A 22725-nucleotide genomic window follows, 5' to 3' on the forward strand; every position below is an offset into this window, starting at 1 on the left:
GCTGTAACGTGGGAGTCGTGGGATCCGACCAGATTTCTTGCAGTGCGGGAATAAATTTCTCAATTAAGTGCGGGATTGGTCGGTAACTCTGGTGTAATTTGAAAGGGAGCGGGGGCGCGGTCTTACAATATCGCTCCCAAGCACTCGCGCATCTGCATGGATGCTGTTTATGTGTGTGTGTGTGTTTGTGTGTGTGTATGAGAGAGTGCGTGGTGCTGTGTGTTGCTTGGTGCTCTCTCTCTCTCTCTCTCTCTCCCTCTCTCTCTCTCTGTGTGTGTGCATGCGTGCGTGCGTATGTGTGTGAATGAGAGAGAGCATCCAGCGCAGATCTTTGATACGAAAAAGAAAACAGATGACCACGAACCTAAGGTCACCTATAAGGTATTCAGTTTCTGAATGGTTTGGGCACAAGCCAACAGTTTGGTGACACTGTTTGAGCCTTATGTCATAATTCTTTTATTATGTACGGCAATACCGGATACCGAGGTAAAATAGGGAGGAGGTTTGTCGGTGTCAAAATTTGGATAACGCCCAAGCCTAGTACAAATTCATCAATTTCCCCTTTCTGGCTGTTCTTTCTATGAATGAATTATGTAGAAATACTGTTCATGTGTGTTTCCTTGTCAGTTAGTAACGCTATATTTCATTGCACAACAATTAATCTATCAGGCTTCTTGGCTAAGAAAGAGAAATCACGGTTTAATTCAAGTCAATTGTGATTAAAATGATCATTGCCCAGCACTAACTCAAATATATGAAAAAAAGTCACTTCTTTTGCATTACTCAGCATTTTTAACTGTAAAAATGTTCACTTTTTTGAAACCTGATTTACACAGTAGACCAAATAACAAGAGACGTGACTGTTTAACCAGAGCAGAGGAGGTTCCCAGCTAAGAAGAATACAGAGAGACTACTGTAGATGTTTAAACAATCTGTTTCAAATGCTGTGAGAAATGAGCTGATAAATATTATGATAAAATGTAAGACGTAATAGTTGTAAACCTACTGTATTGAAGAAGTTGTTGAAAACAAAGTTAAGAGCAGTTAAAATGGTATAATGGTGCACTTTTTCGGCTCAAAACGCCATGATAAATGTCTGTAAATTATATGTGTGTGCAGATTCTGATAGAGTTGGAGACGGCGCTGTTGGATGATCAACCTCACTGGTATAAGCTACAAACACACGATGTGTCCTCTATGCCTCTGCCGAACCCCTCACCGTACATGCAGAGGCGCCTCCTACACGGAGAAAGTCCAACACGCAGGTTACAGAGTATGTATAGAAAACACACCCATACAAATTAATTAATAATAATGAATTAAATTGTTCACACTACAATTAAGTTAACTGATTTCACAATGAGAACAGCAAAAATAACATTTTAAAATTCAGTCATGTACAAATCAACTTGTCTTGTCGGAAACCATGTCTATATGTCAGTCAGTCACTATAATTGTGTGTTCAGCATGCCAGCTGTGTTAAATTTAGTTTGGGATTATGTAGTCTTTTAATGTATTTTAATGTTGAGAAGGATGTATTTTTATCAAAATACAGTACACACTGTAATGCCATAATGATAATTAAATTTAAAAATGGTTGTTTTCTATTTGAATATGTTTAAGGCATTGAAAGCTCAAAGTTTAACTTTCAGGATTTGTTGCATCACTCATCAATGTCTGATAAACATTTGATTAACATTTCCTTTTATTATTATTTTAAAGCTATTATTTTAGGATTTTTTTTATGAACAAATAATTCAAAAGAACCTTAGTTTGGAATCTAAAAATGATACTGTGGATACCACTTCATGAATTCAATGAATCTGTCTGTAAAATGGTAATGTGTAATAGCTTTACTATTACTACTTCTACTACTACTACTAATAACAACAACAATCCCCTAGTGACCCCCAATATAGTAATTTTAGATTAGTAAAATAGATTTTAAATAGTAGTGTAAATATATATTGTGTTTTTTTTTTTATTCAAGAAAATCGGATTACAGCTTTTATTGAATTTGAATGTAGCCAAAAAATAGTTCACATGTTCGTCTATGCTGTACTATTTTCATATCCTTAATTAAATTGAAATTCTTAGAATATCATTAGATATTCATTAGGGGTTTACTCATGGTTCGGTTAGCATCACGTTTTTATGGCCATGGTTTTATATGATATATTAAGTAAACAATATAGGAGACACTCAAACAAATGTAAAGAAAAAGTCAATCTAAAAGTAAAATCACAAATAAATACAGTATAGAAAAGATACTAATAAAATTTACTTCGTTTCAGGTATCTAACAACAGTTTTCAGATACTGAAACCGCATAATAATGAAATATAACCTTACACACAAATTAGGAAAAGACAACTCATCATTTCTGGAACGTTCACTTAAGTCTTCATAGACAACTGCTTGTGGTAGGATACTCATTAAGTCATGGATGTTGACAATGTTTAAATTTGTCCATTCAGAAACAAGACTATAATTTAGGTGTTGTAGCCTGGCTCTCATCAAGTTTAAATTGTCCTCAAATCTCGCACACAACCTAAAATTTTGTGCAGGTGGAGTAGAAGTTTAGTTCCTTTTTCAAGTTTTCTATCGGGTTTGAGTCGTTCGTTCATCACATGAAAGACAGAAGCCAATCATATGCAGTCAAAGCCGAAAAAAGATTTGATGCGTTCATCTCTCGAGTCCTCGGTTTGAGTCGTTCGTTCATCATGTGAAAGACAGAAGCCAATCATATGCATTTAGAGCCGGAAAAAGATTTGATCCTTTCATCATTCTTGGTTCAGGTCATCTCCCTTTACATGCTGTCACTTGATTAACGAATGACTCAAAAAACAGACGACTTGAAAGGTGAACTAATCATGGCTCCTTTCAGCTCAGACTGTGTGCATTGGTTTAATCAGTGTGACGTGAACGAACCACTCAAATTCGAAGACCTGTCAGAAGAGGTGAGCAGACATTATCATAGACAAAAAAACAGGTTAACAATAAATAATTATTTTCTCTTTCTTATAGCATTCTAGTTATGACTTGTCTGTAGTGTGATCAACGTTTGGTGTAGTTGTAAATGATTTTAGGAAGCAACTTATAAGATTTTAATAATATTTTGGCAAAGTGAACGAAATTGATCTAACAATTCGTTTATCTCAAAGGTACGAGTCAGTAAAATGATCCAAACTTCACATCACTAATAAACAGCACTAACTAACTAATTTTATAGTATTTTTATTTACATATTTAATACATAATACATAAAAAGAAAAAGAAAGTGCAACATCTAAAGTTTGCAATGTCAATCAGCATAGCAAGTGTGTTTTTTTTTGATGTGGTTTTTACAGCTAAACATCAAAGGAAGTGAATGAAACCGTAAATCTAGGGCCAATAAAATTCCAACGGCTGCACTCTCTTGTATGTGGAATAATAAGGTCAACAGACACGTAAACAGTTTCAATATAAAGCACACGGCGAGCCATGTGTAACGAGGGATGTGACTGACAAGAGGGGTGAGGATCCACCTGCAGGTTTATTAGAATGGTCAGGCAAGCAGTGGTCAATATAGGGGCATTATAAGGTATAAGGGCAATCCAGAGTCATAGTCAAAATAAAAGGCAGATGGTCACAAGACATGCAGCAAACAGGAATTAACAAATAAACTAGGCAAGAAGAAAAACACGGTAAAACAAGACAAAGGCGTTGTAGTGTCACCAAAAAAGATAACAAGACTCAGCAACAGCGAGTGTTTCTGTGCTGTTTATGTAGTGCAGTAATCAGTCCAGAAGCAGCATCAGCTGAGGGAGTCTAATCAGTGGAGACTTGGAGCAGGTGTATGTGTGTTGCATGACTGAAAATGTAGTTCATAAATGGCCGATTTGTAGTCCTTTAGCGATCTGCAGCTACTAGACTGCTGGTGATCATGACACCATGGATAGAGATAAATTCCTTTTGTATTTACAGAGAACTGTTACACCCCTAATACTTATATTGAATCTTATATATGTGTTATTTTATAACTTTAGACAAAGCATTTTATGTATGTTTGTTTTTGCTGATATATGTTTCTCGTTTTCATGTTTTGTTTCCTTCAAAACAATATTACTGTCTGTCCACCACTGACACATTTGCAGACAAGGGCCCGTATTTTTTCAACTCAGGTAACTTTGATTCTCCTGCTCCAGCTAGCATGTGATTGGCCAGCAGTGTTATGACTGTCCTCTACACTCTCCAAAAGTGTTGATCTCCCCTCACTTCACCTCATACTATGATTCCACAACAGCTTGCATGGACTCAATGGCCATCGCTGCTGCTGCTGCTGCTACATGCCACCAATCCTCATTTTACAGCTTCTCTGCCCTTGTTCTTCTGATATTACCCATTTAGAGTATAGAACATCAGAAAATAGTTGGTAATCCTTCCTGAGCAGATCTGTGTGTGGACTGCTAATGCTTTTCCCAGCCTCCCACAAACCTTTGTGTGGTTGTTGTTTGCTGTGTTTCAGTATTCTGGGTTTAATCTAAATAATAACAAACTTGCACCACATCACATATGGTTCACGCTGGTATTTTTTATTTTATTAGGCTGAACTTTGTTTGTTTAATCTGTGTGTGTTTCACCACTTTTTTTTAGTTTAACAAGGTGATAAATAAGAACATTAAAAATTGTAAAAAATTTAAATAGCTTCTCGTCCAAAGCCTTTTGGTTAATGACGAAAGCATTGTGGAGTACATGTAAATTATATTGTACGTCATAGGAAGTACGTCGTATAGTTAGACCAGGTTGCTTTATAATGAGTTGTATTAATGAGTAATCTGAAGCTAAAGCTAAAACTATAACAAACTTTAATTTAATACTTGAAATCCAATATAGATTAATGAAATATCGGAGCCGAAGACGAAAATAAAAAAAGCTAAATTTTAAAAGCTAAAATAATTGAATATAATTGTAAACTCATATTAGAATGTATCCTATATATATATATATATATATATATATATATATATATATATATATATTTAATCCCAGCAAAATTACTGTATGATTGTTTACTAATTATTATACATATTCTTTTTAAAAGTACACTGCTGAGTAAGTATGTTGCATATTTTAACATTTATTTTCACAATAAAACTAACTTTTAACAAAAACTGTGGTAGCTTTATTAGTTGTACTATATACTGGGATTTATTTTTAGGGTTATTTACATAGTAAGACATATTTGATATTTTTAACATGGTTATATACCTGTTTATGTGTGTGTAAGTATATTATATATGTTCATTTCAGTGTTTATCAATGGGTCATTCATTATCTGCAAACGCTAAAAGTGTAAAATAAAATGTTTTATACCTGAGGTACTGAATGTTAACTCACAATGTTACTTTTTTTTTTTTTTTTTTTACCAAATATTAACTATAACAAATGGAATGCTTATTATTAAGGTTGGTTAATGTAACAAAGACACTGAAAACCTAATGTAAGAGTTGTAATCAGTTAAAATTGACTAATATTAGCAATTTAAAATGATAAATTTTACGTCAATATATCAGAATTTTAAGTAAAATATTAGCAACATTTAAAATGATCAACCACTATAAACACTTACAGAATATAATAAGTTTAAATAAGTAAAAAATATATATAAATACATAATTATAAAGCACATGGTGCCTCCTTTTTAACACTGTACGATAACATGTAACTGGTTAGTGTGTGCCCGCTGTGCTAATTTGCTGTAGTTAGATTACTTAAACCTCACGTGATTCGTTGTGTGGATTACAACAGATCCTCACGTTAAGAGAGTCTTTTTCTTCATTATGACTCTCATGATCTCTCTCTCTCTCTCTCTCTCTCTCTCTCTCTCTCTTTCTCTCTCTCTCAGGGTCACAGAGAATCAGTGACAGCGAGTTCTCTGATTACGACTGTGAAGATGGGATTGGTGTGATCTCAGGTACAGCTAAGTCACCTTTCCCTGCTTTAGCACCACACTGTACTTGAGCGCCCTTGACAGCATTTCAATCAGTTCTTTTCAATTATATTTATTGCTTTTGATAGGTGCATTTGTTGCAAAACCAGAACATAATGCTTTATTATAATAGTCTAAAAGTTCTCTTTTAGACTTTTAGAGTGAATTGTGATTGCATAAAGTATACTTAAATAAATAGAAAAAAAACAACATTTATTTGAAGATATTATTTTGAAACAGTTTAATGTCTTTACTGTCAATTTTACCCAATTTAATGTGAGCTTGATAAGATACATAAGGAAGATACATCCAGGAAGTTATCACATAATCCGCTACAACGTAAGACTGAAAGGTTTTATTCTGCAAAAACAACCCCTGGGATGTACTTTATCCTGCTTATTAAATGGCTTCTTGCTCCAAAATGCAAAAATTCAACTCAAACTATTTTTCTGAGCCATAATAACTTAATAATGATTTATTTAAGGCAAAACTGGCAGAAATGAAAACGGCTGAATGGAGTTGATGGAGCATACACTAACCTACATATTATTCATTCTCAAGAAGGCGCCGAAGAGTCAAAAAATGGTGTCATGAAAGACAAGCATATAAATATGGATGTGAACATCTGAATGAGTCTGTTATTAGTTTCAGCTTTGTTACATATATCAGAATAACATACAATACCTTGGAACTGACTAATAAGAATCAAGTATTCCAGACAGCTGTGTAATAAAATAAGTAATACTACCCACACACAAAAAAAATGTAAACACATAACCAAAGTGATTTAATATTTGATTTACTGTGTTTCTATCCAAAAGTCAAAAAAGGCAATATAATAAAAATACTACTATGGATGTCAATGACTACTGTAAGTGAGGGAGGGCAAAGTCAAAACTGTTTCTTAAAAACGCAAATTAATTAAAGTTTTTAAACATAAAAAAAAAAAAAAAAAAAAATATATATATATATATATATATATATATATATATATATATATATATATATATATATATATATATATATATATATATATATATATATATATATATAATTTTGACCACAAACTGACAATCTATGACATCCATGTCATGACATCCTATAGTCTCTGAAATGATCTTGTAAGTGTCTGATGGTACACATGAGCGGACATGGACTTGTTGTGGGTTTACACATGCTGATTGACAAATCAAATTAAAGGATATTGTCAGAGAGAAGATTACTCTGAACTTTAGTTTCCCCCTCTAACTAAGCTGAAGGAAAAATCTCACCGTTGTCTCAAACACACTTTATGACAAGGCAAATATGTTTGTGTTTTGTGATGGATTTTTTTTTTTTTTCTTGAGTTTTGTGTTCCTGAATAAATTGGTATCAACAAATTACATTCAGTGCAGTAGACCACATAAAGTACAGTGACCACAAAACTAAATGGACTGTTATATAGTCCATATAGTCTTTTAAAAATTAATTATTGTAATATTCCATTTTATTTGATTTTTTTTGTTATTTTAATAGCAATTTTTGGTAGCATGTGTTAAACTTTTGCTTTGATTTAAAATACAATGGTGGACGATGTATACACAAATGACCCATGTGAGTAAAAGTTATCCTCACTGTATTAAATGTAGTGAGGATGAATTTTCTTTTTGTAAAAAAAAAGAAAATTGTATAAGTGTGACTTATCATACTCATAATTTAGAATAATCCAAGTGTGCAAGCCAGTAAAATAACAAAGCATATCATATACAATAATATTAAAGCTATTTATAAAAACATGAGTACATTAAATTAAAGTGGATATGAAATAATACATTTAGAAAGAAAAAATACAATTTTTAAAATGCATTTTACTAAAATGTAACATATATTACAAAATCGTGTAAAAACATTTACCATTATTAGTACATTAACATTGTGTTAAGGTTTTAAATAAAATCTCATTCAGATTAGTTTAGAAATTGAGTAAATCGGAGAATCGCTGATTTAAATAATATGTTTAGTTCCATTAGTTTTATTTTAGATCAGTTAAATTTACAAATTAGTTGTTGAACTATGAAATGGTCAACTGACAAAAGAAAGCTTATTCACTAATTGAACAGCACTGTCATGTCTCTGAGCTAGTGATGATTTCTCCCTTTTTTTGGGGGGTCACACTTTATTTTGATTATCTGTTTGTTAAATTTAAGTTACATTGCAACTAACTCTTATTGTATTATAAGTAGACTGTTAGGTTGGGGTTAGGGTTTGTGTAAGTTAACATGTACTTGCTAATTTTCTTGTAGTGAGTTGAATATCATCAGTATCAACAGAAATTAAGCAGACAGTCTAATAATACTCAGATGGGCCATCAAAATAAAGTGTTACCTTTTTTTGTTATTCAGCTTTATTTTTAAAAAAAATGCAGTGGAGTAAAACTAAAGAAATTCCTAAAGTACAAATACTCCAGTAAAGTATGAAGTCCACCGTTTTTGGAATGTTTGTTGTTTTGTGTTTTCTTCAGATTACCGGCACAATGGCAGGGATTTCCAGAGCTCTACTCTGTCTGTACCAGAGCAGGTGATGTCGTCCAATCACTGTTCACGATCAGACATGATCCGCACACGCTCACGCTCCCCCAGCGTTCCTCCACCGCAGAGGTAAATGCACAGCACACATACATGTATGATTGATTGCTTTCACATTATCGTTAAAATAAATATATCAAGAAATATATATTCCAAAACTTCATTTCAAATCTAAATAATTATAGAAACAATGCTCCATAATTATGTAATGCAAAGTGTAAGAAAATGTTTGTTAAATGTTGTGCTTCATCGGCATCTCAGTATTTAAAGTAGCTTGTTAACGTTAATTTTAAACAATGGCTGTAATAGTTATTTACTCATTGCATGATCTCAGCTCAAAAATAGGGCAGAATTAAACAAAAATATAGGTAAGTAACAATAATTGTCAACCCTCAAGCATAAAGAAAAGATAACTCCTCCTGGTAAAGCACACATCAACATTAGGAGCATATTCCATAATATTTGTATGTATTTATTGCAACTGTGATTTAGCAAATAACTTTGCTATATATCTTATATCTAAAATTTATTCATTCATTCATTTTCTTGTCGGCTTATTCCATTTATTAATCTGGGGTCGCCACAGAGGAATGAACCACCAACTTATCCAGCAAGTTTTTACGCAGCGGATGCCCTTCCAGCCGCAACACATCTCTTTGAAAGATCCACACATACACACACACACACACACACACACACACACACACACACACACACACACTCGTACACTACGGACAATTTAGCCTACCCAGTTCACCTGTACCGCATGTCTTTGGACTGTGGGGGAAACCGGAGTAACCGGAGGAAACCCACGCAAACGCAGGGAGAAGATGCAAACTCCACATACTAACGCCAACTGAGCCAAGGATCGAACCAGCGACCGTCTTGCTGTGAGGCGAATGTGCTACCCACTGCGCCACTGCATTGCCTTATATCTAAAATATTAAACATAGATGATCTCTACACCTTCTGATTGGTATTTTGTTTTTAAGGACATATTTAATATATATAAAGGAAAATATTTGTTGTTTTAGATTTGAAATATCAAATTTTTACTTTGAAATCTTTACCTATTTTTTTAATAAAGTAAATAAGGATATTTTCTTATTACATTAAACTTTGTAACTTTTTGCCAAACTTTTCAATTGTATTTTATCTGAAGTAAAAAAATATATACTTTTTTCATGGTTAAGGGTTATAAAACAATATTGGTACATTGAAATAAAGTACAAATAAAAGTATAAAACTAAAATGTAAATGAGAAAAAGAAAGAAATGTAATTGTCACATGAGAGGTAGTGTTGTCGCCTCACAGCAAGAAGGTCGCTGGTTTGAGCCTCGGCTGGGTCAGTTGGCATTTTTTGTGGAGTTTGCATGTTTGCGTGTGTTTCCTTCGGTTGCTCTGGTTTTTCCCCCACAAGTCCAAAGACATGCAGTACAGGAGAATTGGTTAAGCTAAAAATTGTCCGTTGTGTATGAGTGTGAATGAGAGTGTATGGGTGTTTCCAAGTGATGGGTTGCAACTGGAAGGGCATCCAATGCGTAAAACATATGCTGGACAAGTTGGCAGTTCATTTCGCTGTGGCGACCCCAGTATAATGAAGGGACTAAGCTGAAAAAAATTAATGAATAGTCACATGAGCACTCTCCAAAAGAACACATCTATTTAGTTATAAACCCTTAGTTAGGAAACAGAAACACAGGATGTTGACAATTCAAGACTAAACCACTGCACTTTTCGCCCCCATAGACTTTTTTTATTTATAGGCAAGGCAACACAAGTTTGTGCTACAACTTTTGGAGTTCGCTGCATTGCAAAATCCAAGCTTGGTGAACTTGCGTGAGACCAATCAAAGATTAAAACATTACCTCTGTGTACATAAATTTTAATGATGGACCAGTTGCTTGCTTTTTTTTTTCTAAATTTCGAATCATCTTATTTAATCCTGACTCAGTTCACAGCGCCAAATGACAGACTTTTGCATTCTCAAACTCTAGTGTGACCACAGCATAAGCAAAACTAGGGGAGTATAAATACACAGGACACCATTAACTTAATTGCAAACAAGGATGGAACCGACAATCACAAATAAACGGTGGGAAAACAGAGGAATCACATGACATAACAAAAGCACATGGAAGACATGGCAAGGAGAACACAGAAACCTGACAGTAATAACAGTTTGTTTAATACTGTATTATGTAGAATAAGTGCTAAACTGAAATCAAGAATAAATAGAAATATCAAAAACAGCAACAAAAGTATGGAACAAAATCAATGCCTAAAGTCTTGAATTAAAAAGCTTGTTGAATATCACAAACTGAAAAAAAATAATACACCGTATTAACAAGTTCTTGCATTTTAATGACTTGAATTCCAGGGTTTGTATTTTTAGGTCCTGAAATTTAACATATCTGTTTATTTAAGCTGTGAATATTTCAACGAAAAATATTTCAAACACGTTTTCATACTTAAAAATTCAATGATTCATATTCAATTTTCAGATTTCACTTACAAAATATTCAATACCCTATAAAAATACGATGTATAATATTCAAAAGGTCATTTTCAGTTCATTTTATTTCAGTTCTAATATTCGCTTCCATAAATTCAGTGGATCAAATTCGACTGATAAAATTCAACTTTACATCCGGGAACTGCAGGAGAAGCAATAGATTGCAGAGTGAAGATCGCCAGCTGCTCTAGCTTTCACCAGCAGGTGGAGATGGAATAATGTAAGATTTTTAACCCAGTAAACAGGCGAGAAAAAGGCTAATAAAGGCAAAAAAGTAGCATTTAATTTTAATATCAATGCCTTGGAAAATATAAATAATAAAAAGTATGAGTAAAATGAGTAAATGAGGTTTTAGTCATCTATATTTGCCCTTATGTAACGGAAGCCAGCTGGTGATCGCGTAAAGCTGACTCCTTGGATCCAGGGACAGATTGTTCTGCAATCTTATCGGAGCTTGTCTCCCATGCTGGCTCGTTACCTGCTCGGACCGGTGCGGTTACTTGCACATAAACCGTCTTTTGATGAATATGATGTTAAGGGCTAAGAACAATTACGAACAAAGATTTTCAAAACCAGAGAGATTTTATGAGAATGTCACAAAACAGTTTACTTGGAAATGTTAAACAGAGTTCAGGTATGATTTAAGGTTGGTTATGGATGGGGCGTCTGATTTAAAATAATTTATCATGCGAATGCATTAAAGGAGCGTCTTCAGTTATTATTTAAACGGAGCTATGTCAGGATTGGGATAGGTTATAATTTCATTATTTAAATTATGATTGTTATTATTATTAGGTTATTTAATGACATGTATTTGGGCTATTGCGCTTAAATAAGTCATCCGTGATTCTAAATTAATATTTCTATTTATCCTTTTTAGCTATCACTTTGGTATCGTCTTTCTCTTCTTTTTTTTCCGATTTTTCACGGTTAAACGTTTGCAAAATGTCTTTAGTTTGTCCAGATTATCGCTTTTCCTCTAAAATAGAGACAAAGCAGAAGGAAAATGAATGAATTAATGAATGAATGAAATGATTGACGTTTTTATGCATGTGCGGTGTGGCTTGCTCACGACAAATTCGAACGAGTGGCCGCGAGCTCCGGTGGCCGGTCAGAGCCAGCGCCGCATATCAAACTGATTAAGAGATGCTGGATGGCTGCCAATATATGATAGGAATTCTTCCAAAGTTTCAGATGATATCTGGGCGTGTGCATAATAATGTAAAATGAAAGTGAAAGTCATGACATTTGGCCAAGCATAAGAATAGCCTACAAGAGTGTTTCGATTATTATATTAATCATGACATATGTCATGCTTGGGCTTATATGAATAACACCTGGCTGTTTACCATGTCCGAAAGTGGAGCTGACGTCGGCGAGAAATTGCTTGTATAATTGTAAAAAGAGTGATGAATATTAATGGATTTCTTATATCTGTCATTTCTGATAATATAATTGATTAGTGTGAGCTTATGAGTTTCCAACACAGCAAAAATGCATCCAGAATCCTAAACTAATAACTTTGTCAAGCAAAAATTATGATTTTATAGGCTACTGATTTTTTTAAAACAATAAAAAAGAAACTATTAGCTACCCTAGCAATTGTTTATTTAAATATGATCATCTCAAAATATAAAATAAAAACATAATGGTTTGACTTTGTGAAATCATAAAACAGACTTGCAAAAAAGAGTTAATAGAATAAATGAGCAAATACATTCTCTACAGTAGATGGCGATTAAAGCTCAGTTATACCACATGAGGATGAACATTGAGCTGCTTTGCAGGAACCCCTTAACCACGCATGTCAAACCACGCATTCTAAACATTAATCTTATGAAACTAGCTCAAGTGACAACTATATTAAATTTAAACCAGTTTAAATAAGTTTATATGTTTAATAACTGCAAAAAATATCAACATTGCTAATCATAAAATACAAACGGTCGCTGCAAAGTTATAAATAACGGTTTTCTAATTTAATACTGAAAACAAATTAAAGTCAGTTACAACTGCCTATTATCAAACCACAGGCGACTCATTTTATTACTTATCATTGGCTGCGACATTGCCACTTTTGCGTTCATACCTTTTTCTCGCCTATAGGTTTTTAAATGATGAAAATGTATAACCTATCCCAATCCTGACATAGCTGCGTTTAAACAGCGCAAACATTACTCCTTATAGTTATGCCATATTAGACGGTTCTGTGTGAACAACTGAAGACGCTCCTTTAATGCATTCGCACATTATATTAAATTATTTTAAATCAGACGCCCCATCCATAACCAACCTTAAATCATACCTGAACTCTGTTTAACATTTCCAAGTAAACTGTTTTGTGACATTCTCATAAAATCTCTCTGGTTTTGAAAATCTTTGTTCGTAATTGTTCTTAGCCCTTAACATCATATTCATCAAAAGACGGTTTATGTGCAAGTAACCGCACCGGTCCGAGCAGGTAACGAGCCAGCATGGGAGACAAGCTCCGATAAGATTGCAGAACAATCTGTCCCTGGATCCAAGGAGTCTGCTTTACGCGATCACCAGCTGGCTTCCGTTACATAAGGGCAAATATAGATGACTAAAACCTCATTTACTCATTTTACTCATACTTTTTATTATTTATATTTTCCAAGGCATTGATATTAAAATTAAATGCTACTTTTTTGCCTTTATTAGCCTTTTTCTCGCCTGTTTACTGGGTTAAAAATCTTACATTATTCCATCTCCACCTGCTGGTGAAAGCTAGAGCAGCTGGCGATCTTCACTCTGCAATCTATTGCTTCTCCTGCAGTTCCCGGATGTAAAGTTGAATTTTATCAGTCGAATTTGATCCACTGAATTTATGGAAGCGAATATTAGAACTGAAATAAAATGAACTGAAAATGACCTTTTGAATATTATACATCGTATTTTTAAAGGGTATTGAATATTTTGTAAGTGAAATCTGAAAATTGAATATGAATTATTAAATTTTTAAGTATGAAAATGTGTTTGAAATATTTTTCCTTGAAATATTCACAGCTTAAATAAACAGATATGTTAAATTTCAGGACCTAAAAATACAAACCCTGGAATTCAAGTCATTAAAATGCAAGAACTTGTTAATACGGTGTATTATTTTTTTTCAGTTTGTGATATTCAACAAGCTTTTTAATTCAAGACTTTAGGCATTGATTTTGTTCCATACAAAAGCTCTTAGAATCAATTAATATAAGTAAAATAACTATAATAGTAAGATAAAAACATTAATAAAAATGAAAATCTTCAAAATTGTTGTTGTTCGAAATAACAAAATATATTTAATGAGTGAGTAAATGATGAATGCATCTTCCAGACTGTGTTGTTTGTCTTCTGAATAACTGCAGTAAGTCTATAGTACATTGATGCTCAACCTTGTTCCTGGAAATCGACCTGCCTGCAAAGTTCAGCTCCAACCCTGATCAAACACACCTGAACCAATTAATTAGGACCTGACCAGCACTTGATAATTACAGGCAGGTGTGTTTGATATGGGTTGCAACTGAAATCTACCGGAAGGTCGATCTCCAGGAACAGGGTTGGTCACGCCGGCTATAGTTTATTATATAGTCTTGTTTTTTGTAACCATGTTAGATCTGTTATGTCGTTCAATAGTGGAGCCCAGTACCTGCGTAGCTCTTCATATCCACAAACAGAAAGAAGTAGATCTGGCTATTATGTTTCTTCAATGAGAATTTAGTTGCAGGTTGTAATAATAGAACTTTATTTTTCTCCCCTCCTCTTCAGTCGAAGTTTAGACCATGGTGTGAGAGGAGGACCATCACATTATGGCCCCCAACATCGCTTGTCTGAAGACAGATACTCACCAGACAGGTATACATCCATGTTTTACTGTATCCTGTTACAGATAGTATACCCCCATTGTGTGCATTGTGCCCTTAAATGTTTTCAGATCTAAACCTGATCTAGGGAACATAAATGGGAATGTTGCCATACACAGTACATGATTCATTTTTTCATTTACACATTGAAAAAGCACAGTGGAATCCGTAGAAATAGAAATACAGCGTGATCCTCCTCCTTTCTCTCTGACATCACTCTTTCTCTATCCGTCAATCTCTGCTTCTTTCGCTTTTGTTATCTTTTCATCTTCCCATCTTCAATAGCTCCATTCAACCATATTTCTGTTCTTTACTCCCTGTGGTTGCAGTCATTATCTTACCCTCCCTCCTCGAACCAGACACAGACAGGCATCCATCGACTCCGCTGTCCAGGACCCCAGGTATACTGCTATGCCCTGCCCAATTCCTCCTGCTGCCCAATCACAGCTCTTATCCCACATCCCAGTTCCTCTTTCTGTCAAATCATAGCGCTCGTCTCAGCTTCACACGCCCACTTCCTCCACTGCTAGTTGATATTGAAATGACAGCTTGGCCACAGATTGCACTGTTTAAGAAACAGGTTGTTCTTCTCACAATAAATATGCAATGGGCACTAGTGAATGCATTCTTACATAATGGCTCGTTTCCACTCACTGGTACGGTACGGTTCGGTACAGGTTACCTTCATCAGGCTTGCGTTTCCACTACCAAGGGTACCTTTTTGGTGGGCGTGTTGTATGACAGAGTTTCAGTCGACTTCATTCTCGCTGGAATAAATGTCTACAGTAAAGCCGTACAAGTCGTTCACATATATGAGAAGCACTTTTTACAAAACAGATGCTCTATATACATACATACTTGTTTATAAATGTTTATTACTAACCTTTCTATAAACATGATTTGATTATAACTGCAGATCAATGACAGTGTGATATAGCCTACTGTAACGTCTGCAATTATATAAAATAAATATATAAATGCAACATTTATGAACACATACAGCCCCTTACAATCTCCGAAATGTTACCAACTACAGAAAAACTACACACAGCAGACATTTAGTCCTTGTTTAGGTTCATTAACATTACGCAATATAGCCCACAGTCAGTGCAAACCTCTCATATGTATCTTTAATCTTCAGCAGCACATGTAAACTCTGTTAGAGAGTAATTCTGTCATTCCCCATTCAGAATAGTCCAGAAGGCGACGATAAACGTGGCAGTTTGTTCGTGATTCAGGTTGCTAAAACAATTTGCTCCAGACTTTTGTCAGGTTTCTCCTTTGTTCACGCTTCACTCTCACATTTGTCCTTTTCCTTCTGAATGTGTCACTCTCGCGTTTGTCAGTTTCGGACAGGATCGGCTTTCAAAAGCACAATAATCAAGCGCACACTATTATCATCAGCTCAAGAAGTTTGTTATTTCAGATATAGACGCGTGGTGAGCGCAAGCAAGGAAGCAAAACCGCTTTCGCTTCAGGCTGGCTCGTAAAAACTACGAGGCACTGGGTAAATCTGCTCTTCTTTTTGGCTATGTGGTTGTTCAGCAAGACAACAACAACAAACAAGGTTTGTTCGAGTCCGGTTCGACCATGGCTCGTTATTATATGTATATATAGATTCACGCTTTATTCTCAGCTGTGTATTTTAAACATGACACCTCCTTTGTTTTAATTCTGGCTTGTTGCGTAAGCGAATTATGTTTCTCTGTAAAACAATAGCGTTCAGCAGCGCATCTAGCTCCACCTTTTGGTACACTTTCTCTTGTTTGGTACCCTTTCGAAAGGGTGCCGAAAAAGTGGTATGGTACGGTTCGGTTCGGTTCGTTATGTTTTTTTGACAGTGGAAACGGCCATAAAAGTGCACCAAATCGAACCGTACCGTACCACTCAGTGGAAACGGGCCATAATAGATCTTTTCTTTGTCATGTTTTTTTTTTTTTTTTTTAACGTGAGAAAACTGTCTGCAGCACTTTGTTACTGATACTGTGACATTTTAAGTGCTTTAAAGGAATCTACATTGATTTCAGAAACCCTTTTTAAATGTTCTCATAGAATGTAAAATCTAAATCAAAAATTCTTCTCTGTGCAAACATAATATCTTTCATGCATTAATAGGAAAATGAAAAAATAATGTTGACAACAATGTTGACCAAATTTCTCAGCTCATTTGGTTAAAAACTTCACAAAGACTTGATAAGTGGGCTAGATACTATACCGATATAAATATTACAGTATAAAATGACATTATTACGGTGACCCTTTAAACGGGTTTTGGAACTTTGTTTATACCCTAGAGCAGGGGTGTCAGAATGACCCTATAATTCAAGGTATGTAATCAAAACACAAGCAAGAATACATTTTATACAGCAGTACAAAAATAAAAAGTGCAGTAGGTGATCTGCCTACTAAATCTTACAAACACAATCCCTCCCCTGCTATCCAAAGCCATGCCTCCTGAATCACTAACGCGCACATTAAAGATGATAGAAAACCCGTAGATCACGTCATTCACCAGTTAGAAAGCTTCATAGTACTTTATTATACTACAATTCTGAACTGTATTATATCTAGCAAATTTTTAGTGTAGCTAGCAAGCAAAACTTGTCATAATGTGCAATATTTCATGCCTGCAAGGATCGCTGGTCTAACTCCCTCATGTGCTTTGTCCTGAAGTGACTACTGTATGCTTATGGGGTGCAGGAATTAAATTTATTACTTGGCCATACTTGCATGGTATTTCAGACTGAATATTCAAAGTAGCATGGTAAACAATATAGGGACTGCGTCACAGGTTGCCTTTGTTCAAAAATGAACCAATGTGAATATAAAACTTCACCTCAGTAAAGCAGGTTAGGTGGAATAGTGCTGTTTACTGATGTTTTGTTGGTAAAAAATCGACATTATCAATGCTGTAAAAGGTCCCTTATGAACCTGAAAATAGTCACATCAATCTTTCACCAGAAGATTTCAGTGGCTGAACAACACTTCTGAGCCTATAACCCATTCGTAAAACAACAAAATCTACATAAACTTTGCGTAACTAAAAATAGTTTTAAAACATTACATTACCTGTTTAAAAGAAATACTTCAGCCATGGTGTTGTCTTTCCTCCAACATGCAAAAGTAACTCCAATATTGATTTAGGATTTTAGAAAGTTTTGATTCAGCATTTGTTTTTGTTGGTCACTCTCAAGTAGGGGTAAACGCGGTGCATGTGCACATACAAACGACGGGTCTGTGTGATTGGCTGTGCAAATGTACACATCTACATTTGTTGACAGACAGTTTGGGTTACTTATCAGAATTATGGGTAATGTCAGCATGATAGTCTTTTTTATTGGACGGACATTTTTTAGTCTTATGCCTTCCCCAGAATATTAAAATACTTATAAGTACATTAAGATCAATAACATTAATCAAGATTATTGTAATGTGAAAAGACTTTCAACCAGCACAACAAAAATTGTTTCTGAAGACAATCACCTACTGCACCTCTAAAAAATACAGAGTGGGCCATTTATATGGATACACCATGATAAAATGGAAATGGTTGGTGATATTAATGTCTTGTGTGTGCCACATTAGTATATGTGAGAGGGCAAACGTTTCAAGATGTGTGGTGACCATGGTGACCATTTTGAAGTTGGCCATCTTGGATCCAACTTTTGTTTTTTCAGTATGAAAAGGGTAATTTGGCACATCAAACTCATTGGAAATTTCACAAGAAAATTTTGACAAATCAAATTTTTTTGAGAGCTAAAGTGGCAGTGTGCCGATTTACTTAATCTTTTGCTACTTATGTTTGTTTTTTGATCGTGCACCTGCCTTCAAGATTTTTCTAGATGTGCGCACATTTCTGTTATTTTGCAAAATTTCAAAAGAAAAACAATGGTTTTAATGTAACTTCACTCTTTCATGAGTTATTTATAAGTTTCTGACCACCAATAAAAGGTGTTTAATGTGCTGCCCATTGTCTTGGATTGTCAATGCAACCCTCTTCTCCCACTCTTCCCACACTGATAGCAACACCGCTGGAGAAATGCCAGCACAGGCTTCCAGTGTCCATTGTTTCAGGTGCTGCACATCTTGCATCTTAACACCATAGACAACAAAGATAGTAGGGCCGTTCTTCATCAATGGAAACCTCAAGGCCACTGGATATTTGAAATTCCTACATGATGATGTGTTTCTCTCTTTATGCACTGAAGCTGGCAGTTTTTCCAGCAATATGGTGCACCACCACAATATGGGTGTCAGGTCCGAGCATTCCTAGATGAACAGTTATCTGATATGTAGATTAGTCGTCATGGGCCAGTTGAATGGCCCCAACAGTCTCCCGATCTGACCACCTTCAGATGTGCAGCACCTGAAACTACGGACACAAAACAAAAGTTGGATCCAAGATGGCCGACTTCAAAATGGTCACCACCCATCTTAAAACGTTTGCCCCCTCACATATAATAATGTGCCACAAACAGGACATTAATATCACCAACCATTCCCATTTTATTAAGGTGTATTCATATAAATGGCCCACCCTGTACAAGTGTTCTCTCTTTTGATTGTTTCACCATCAATAAGAGTACCAAACAAAGCCACAGTTATGAAAAAAGTTTTCTTGTGAATCATGTTGTAGTTAGTATGGTTTGCAAACTGAGGTTTAACAATAAGTTAATTTGGCCTGCACATTTTCTTTTACAAGTTTTATACCCCTGCCCTAGAGTATGCATAATGCACAAAGTACTCAGTTCTTTCACCTATTTTTTGTATCAAGCCTAGATTAGCCTAGATTGGTATTTTCATACAAAAAAAACATACAAAAAAACATGCAAAATTCTGCCTAATATTTCTTTAAAGGCATAGTGTATTGTTATTCACTTATAGGAACTTGTTAGTGTGTGATAGTAGCGTACTATACCCAAACAAACACATTTTTAGTTCTTACCCTTGGAAAACCACTACTGCATTATCACTGCATACAATATTTGCTGCTGCCTGTGTTTGCTGCAACATAAATTACAGTTTTGATAGCTTATCTCTTGTCTCAAGGTTACTTGATTTATTCTTTGTGCTTCTGGTGATGTTCACCTGTGCCTTCTTTCAGAGAGGAAGTGCCAAAGAGATAGCCCAAACCCTTTATTTCCTATCTAACTCCCACTTTTCCCACCCATTTCTAACTGCTGCACTCTCACTTTCTGTTCTGACTCATAGTATGCACCCGCTCTTTCGGGAAGACGCGGTCAAGTTACTGCGCTCCACTAGGATGGCCCGTGCTTACTCAGATGGGGCTTACAATAGCTTGGACAGGTAGTAATCCACAGTAGTTCACTCCAGTTTACATTATAGCAACATGGGTTGTAGTTTGGACTAAAATTAAAGCGTTAGTTCCCCCCAAAAATAAAAATTCTATTATTAAATACTCAGTCTAATGTCTTTCAAATCTCGATATCTTCATTCATATTCAGAAAACAAGTTAAGATATTTTAGAAGAAATCTAAGAGCTCTCTGGTCATCTATTGACAGCAATGGTCCTGAGATATTCAAAATTCATAATAGCAAGGTGTCTGCAGGGTCTTAAAAAGTATTAAAAGTTGATCAATTGTGAGAAAATAAATGCCCTTAAAAGTTATCAAAAAGTCTTAATTGCGTTTGGACGAGGTCTTAAATTTTTTTTTCAAGTGGTTTTCAAACTATTTGTCTCTTATTTTCCTACTAATATTAACAAGGGCGTGCTCGAACTACGTGATTGGTTTGGGCCGGGGCGCTTCTGGCCAAGCTCCTCGATCCGGCTCATGTCACATAATTTGCGACATACGCAGGAAGGTGATGTGACACTCTCCACATGTAGCGAAACCACAGAGTGAAACAGACGGCAAAATTTGCAAATGTAAGTTTGCATACTCCTGGTTGAAGAAAGATGCAGTGGCTGAAGCCTGTCGCTGAAAACAACCCCGTAGTTTATTCTTTCAAGCTTTGTTTCTTTTGAGCTTATCTGAGTTCTGTTGCATGGTTTGATACCGATTAGAACTTGAAGTGGCAATGAGGTCTTGAAATATTCTGAGCAGGTCTTTAAAAAGTCTTAAAAAGGTATTTCAAATTACCTTTAGGATTCCTGCATATACATATGCATGTAACATCTGTGGTTCAACTGTAATCATACAAATTTCCAAGAACACTTTTATGTGCCAAAATAACTGAGGAAACATTTGAGCAAGGTTGTTTTCTGACTACAGTTGAACTACTTTAGTCACATGACATACTTTCACCGGCTACTTTATTGGGTACACCCTACTAGTAGGTTGGACCCCCTTTTGCCTTCAGAACTTTAATCCTTCGTGGCATAGATTAAACAAGGGACTGGAAATATTCCTCAGAAATTTTGTTTAATATTGACATGATAGCATCACGCAGTTGCTGCAGATTTGTCGGCTGCACATCTATGATGTGAATCTCGCGTTCCACCACATCTCAAATGTGCTCTATTGGATTGAGTTCTGGTGACTGTGCAGGCCATTTGAGTACAATGAACTCATTGTCATGTTCAAGAAACCAGTCTGACATGATTCATACTTTATTACATGGTGCATTATCCTACTGCAAGTGCCATCAGACAATGTGTTCACTGTGGTCATAAAGGTATGGGCATGGTTAGCAAGAATACTTAGGTAGCCTGTAGGGTTGACACAAAGCTCAATTGGTACTAATGGGCCCAAAGTCTGCCAAGAAAATATCTCCCACACCATTACACAACTACCACCAGCCTGAACCATTCAAGGCAGCATGGATCCATGCTTTTATGTTGTTGACTCTAAATTCTGACCCTACCATCTGAATGTCGCAGCAGAAATCGAAACTCATCAGACCAGGCAACGTTTTCCCAATCTTATATTGTCCAATTTTGGTGAGCCTGTGTGAATTGTAGCCTCAGTTTCCTGTTCTTAGCTGACAGGAATGCCACCCTGTGTGGTCTTCTGCTGCTGTAGCCCATCTGCCTCAAGGTTGGACGCGTTGTGCATTCAGAGATGCTCTTCATTTGCTCCCACAGAACTACAGAACACTGGTTATTTTCTCTTTTCTGACCCTCTGTAAACCCAAGAGATGGTTGTGCAGGGAAATCCCAGTAGATCAGCAGTTTCTGAAATAACTTGGACCAACAACCATACCACATATAAATTCTCTTAAATCACCTTTCTTTCCCATTCTGATGCTCTGTTTGAACTGCAGCAGATCATCTTGACCATGTCTACATGCCTAAATGCATTGAGTTGCTGCCATGTGATTGGCTGATTAGAAATTTGCAATAATAAGAAGTTAGACTGGTGTACCTAATAAAGTGGGCGGTGTATGTATTTTGACAATGTATTTGCTTTCTTTAATGAACTTTGAATGTCTTGGACCATTGCTGTCTGTGAAGGATAATAATAAGCTTTCAGATTTTATCTAAAATATATTAATTTGTGTTCTAAAGATGAACAAAACTCTTTAGGGATTGGAACGATATGAGTGTGAGTAATTAACAATATAATTTTCATTTTTAGGTAAACTAACCCTTTTGTGGCGCCTCTCAGAATGATTCACGTTTACTTCTCCAGATTTACAAAGTGTTAAATCCATATTAGAAAACTTTACAATTGGTGGAAAACTTACTAATGGGTGAAAATGGAGACGATGATGCCAAATTGGTCATTTTCTTAATGTCCCCCCCCCCCCCCCCCCCCCAACACCAACACACTAACTAGCAAACTTGACTAGTGTTGTTCTTTAACCCACTGTGAAAGCGTAGTACTTTGACAGTAATGATAAGGAGTCA

General features: G+C 35.4%; 1 protein-coding gene across 66 annotated transcripts in view; it reads left to right on the forward strand.

Moving 5' to 3' along the window:
- Positions 1-22725, forward strand: part of rims2b (regulating synaptic membrane exocytosis 2b) — a 254049-nt gene that overhangs the window by 159166 nt on the left and 72158 nt on the right. For 44 of the 66 annotated variants that reach the window (XM_087294683.1, XM_087294651.1, XM_087294695.1 and 41 more), the window contains 7 exons: positions 1120-1273; positions 4136-4162; positions 5887-5955; positions 8471-8606; positions 14821-14907; positions 15245-15316; positions 20127-20222. In XM_087294683.1, the coding sequence (XP_087150809.1) occupies positions 1120-1273; positions 4136-4162; positions 5887-5955; positions 8471-8606; positions 14821-14907; positions 15245-15316; positions 20127-20222 (641 nt within the window). The remainder of the gene's footprint in view (positions 1-1119; positions 1274-4135; positions 4163-5886; positions 5956-8470; positions 8607-14820; positions 14908-15244; positions 15317-20126; positions 20223-22725) is intronic. The other 22 variants (XM_087294684.1, XM_087294690.1, XM_087294689.1 and 19 more) reach the window with 4 other exon arrangements.

This window comes from Danio rerio, chromosome 19 (assembly GCF_052040795.2).
Source record: "Danio rerio strain M-AB ecotype USA chromosome 19, GRCz13ab, whole genome shotgun sequence".
NCBI lineage: Eukaryota > Metazoa > Chordata > Actinopteri > Cypriniformes > Danionidae > Danio > Danio rerio.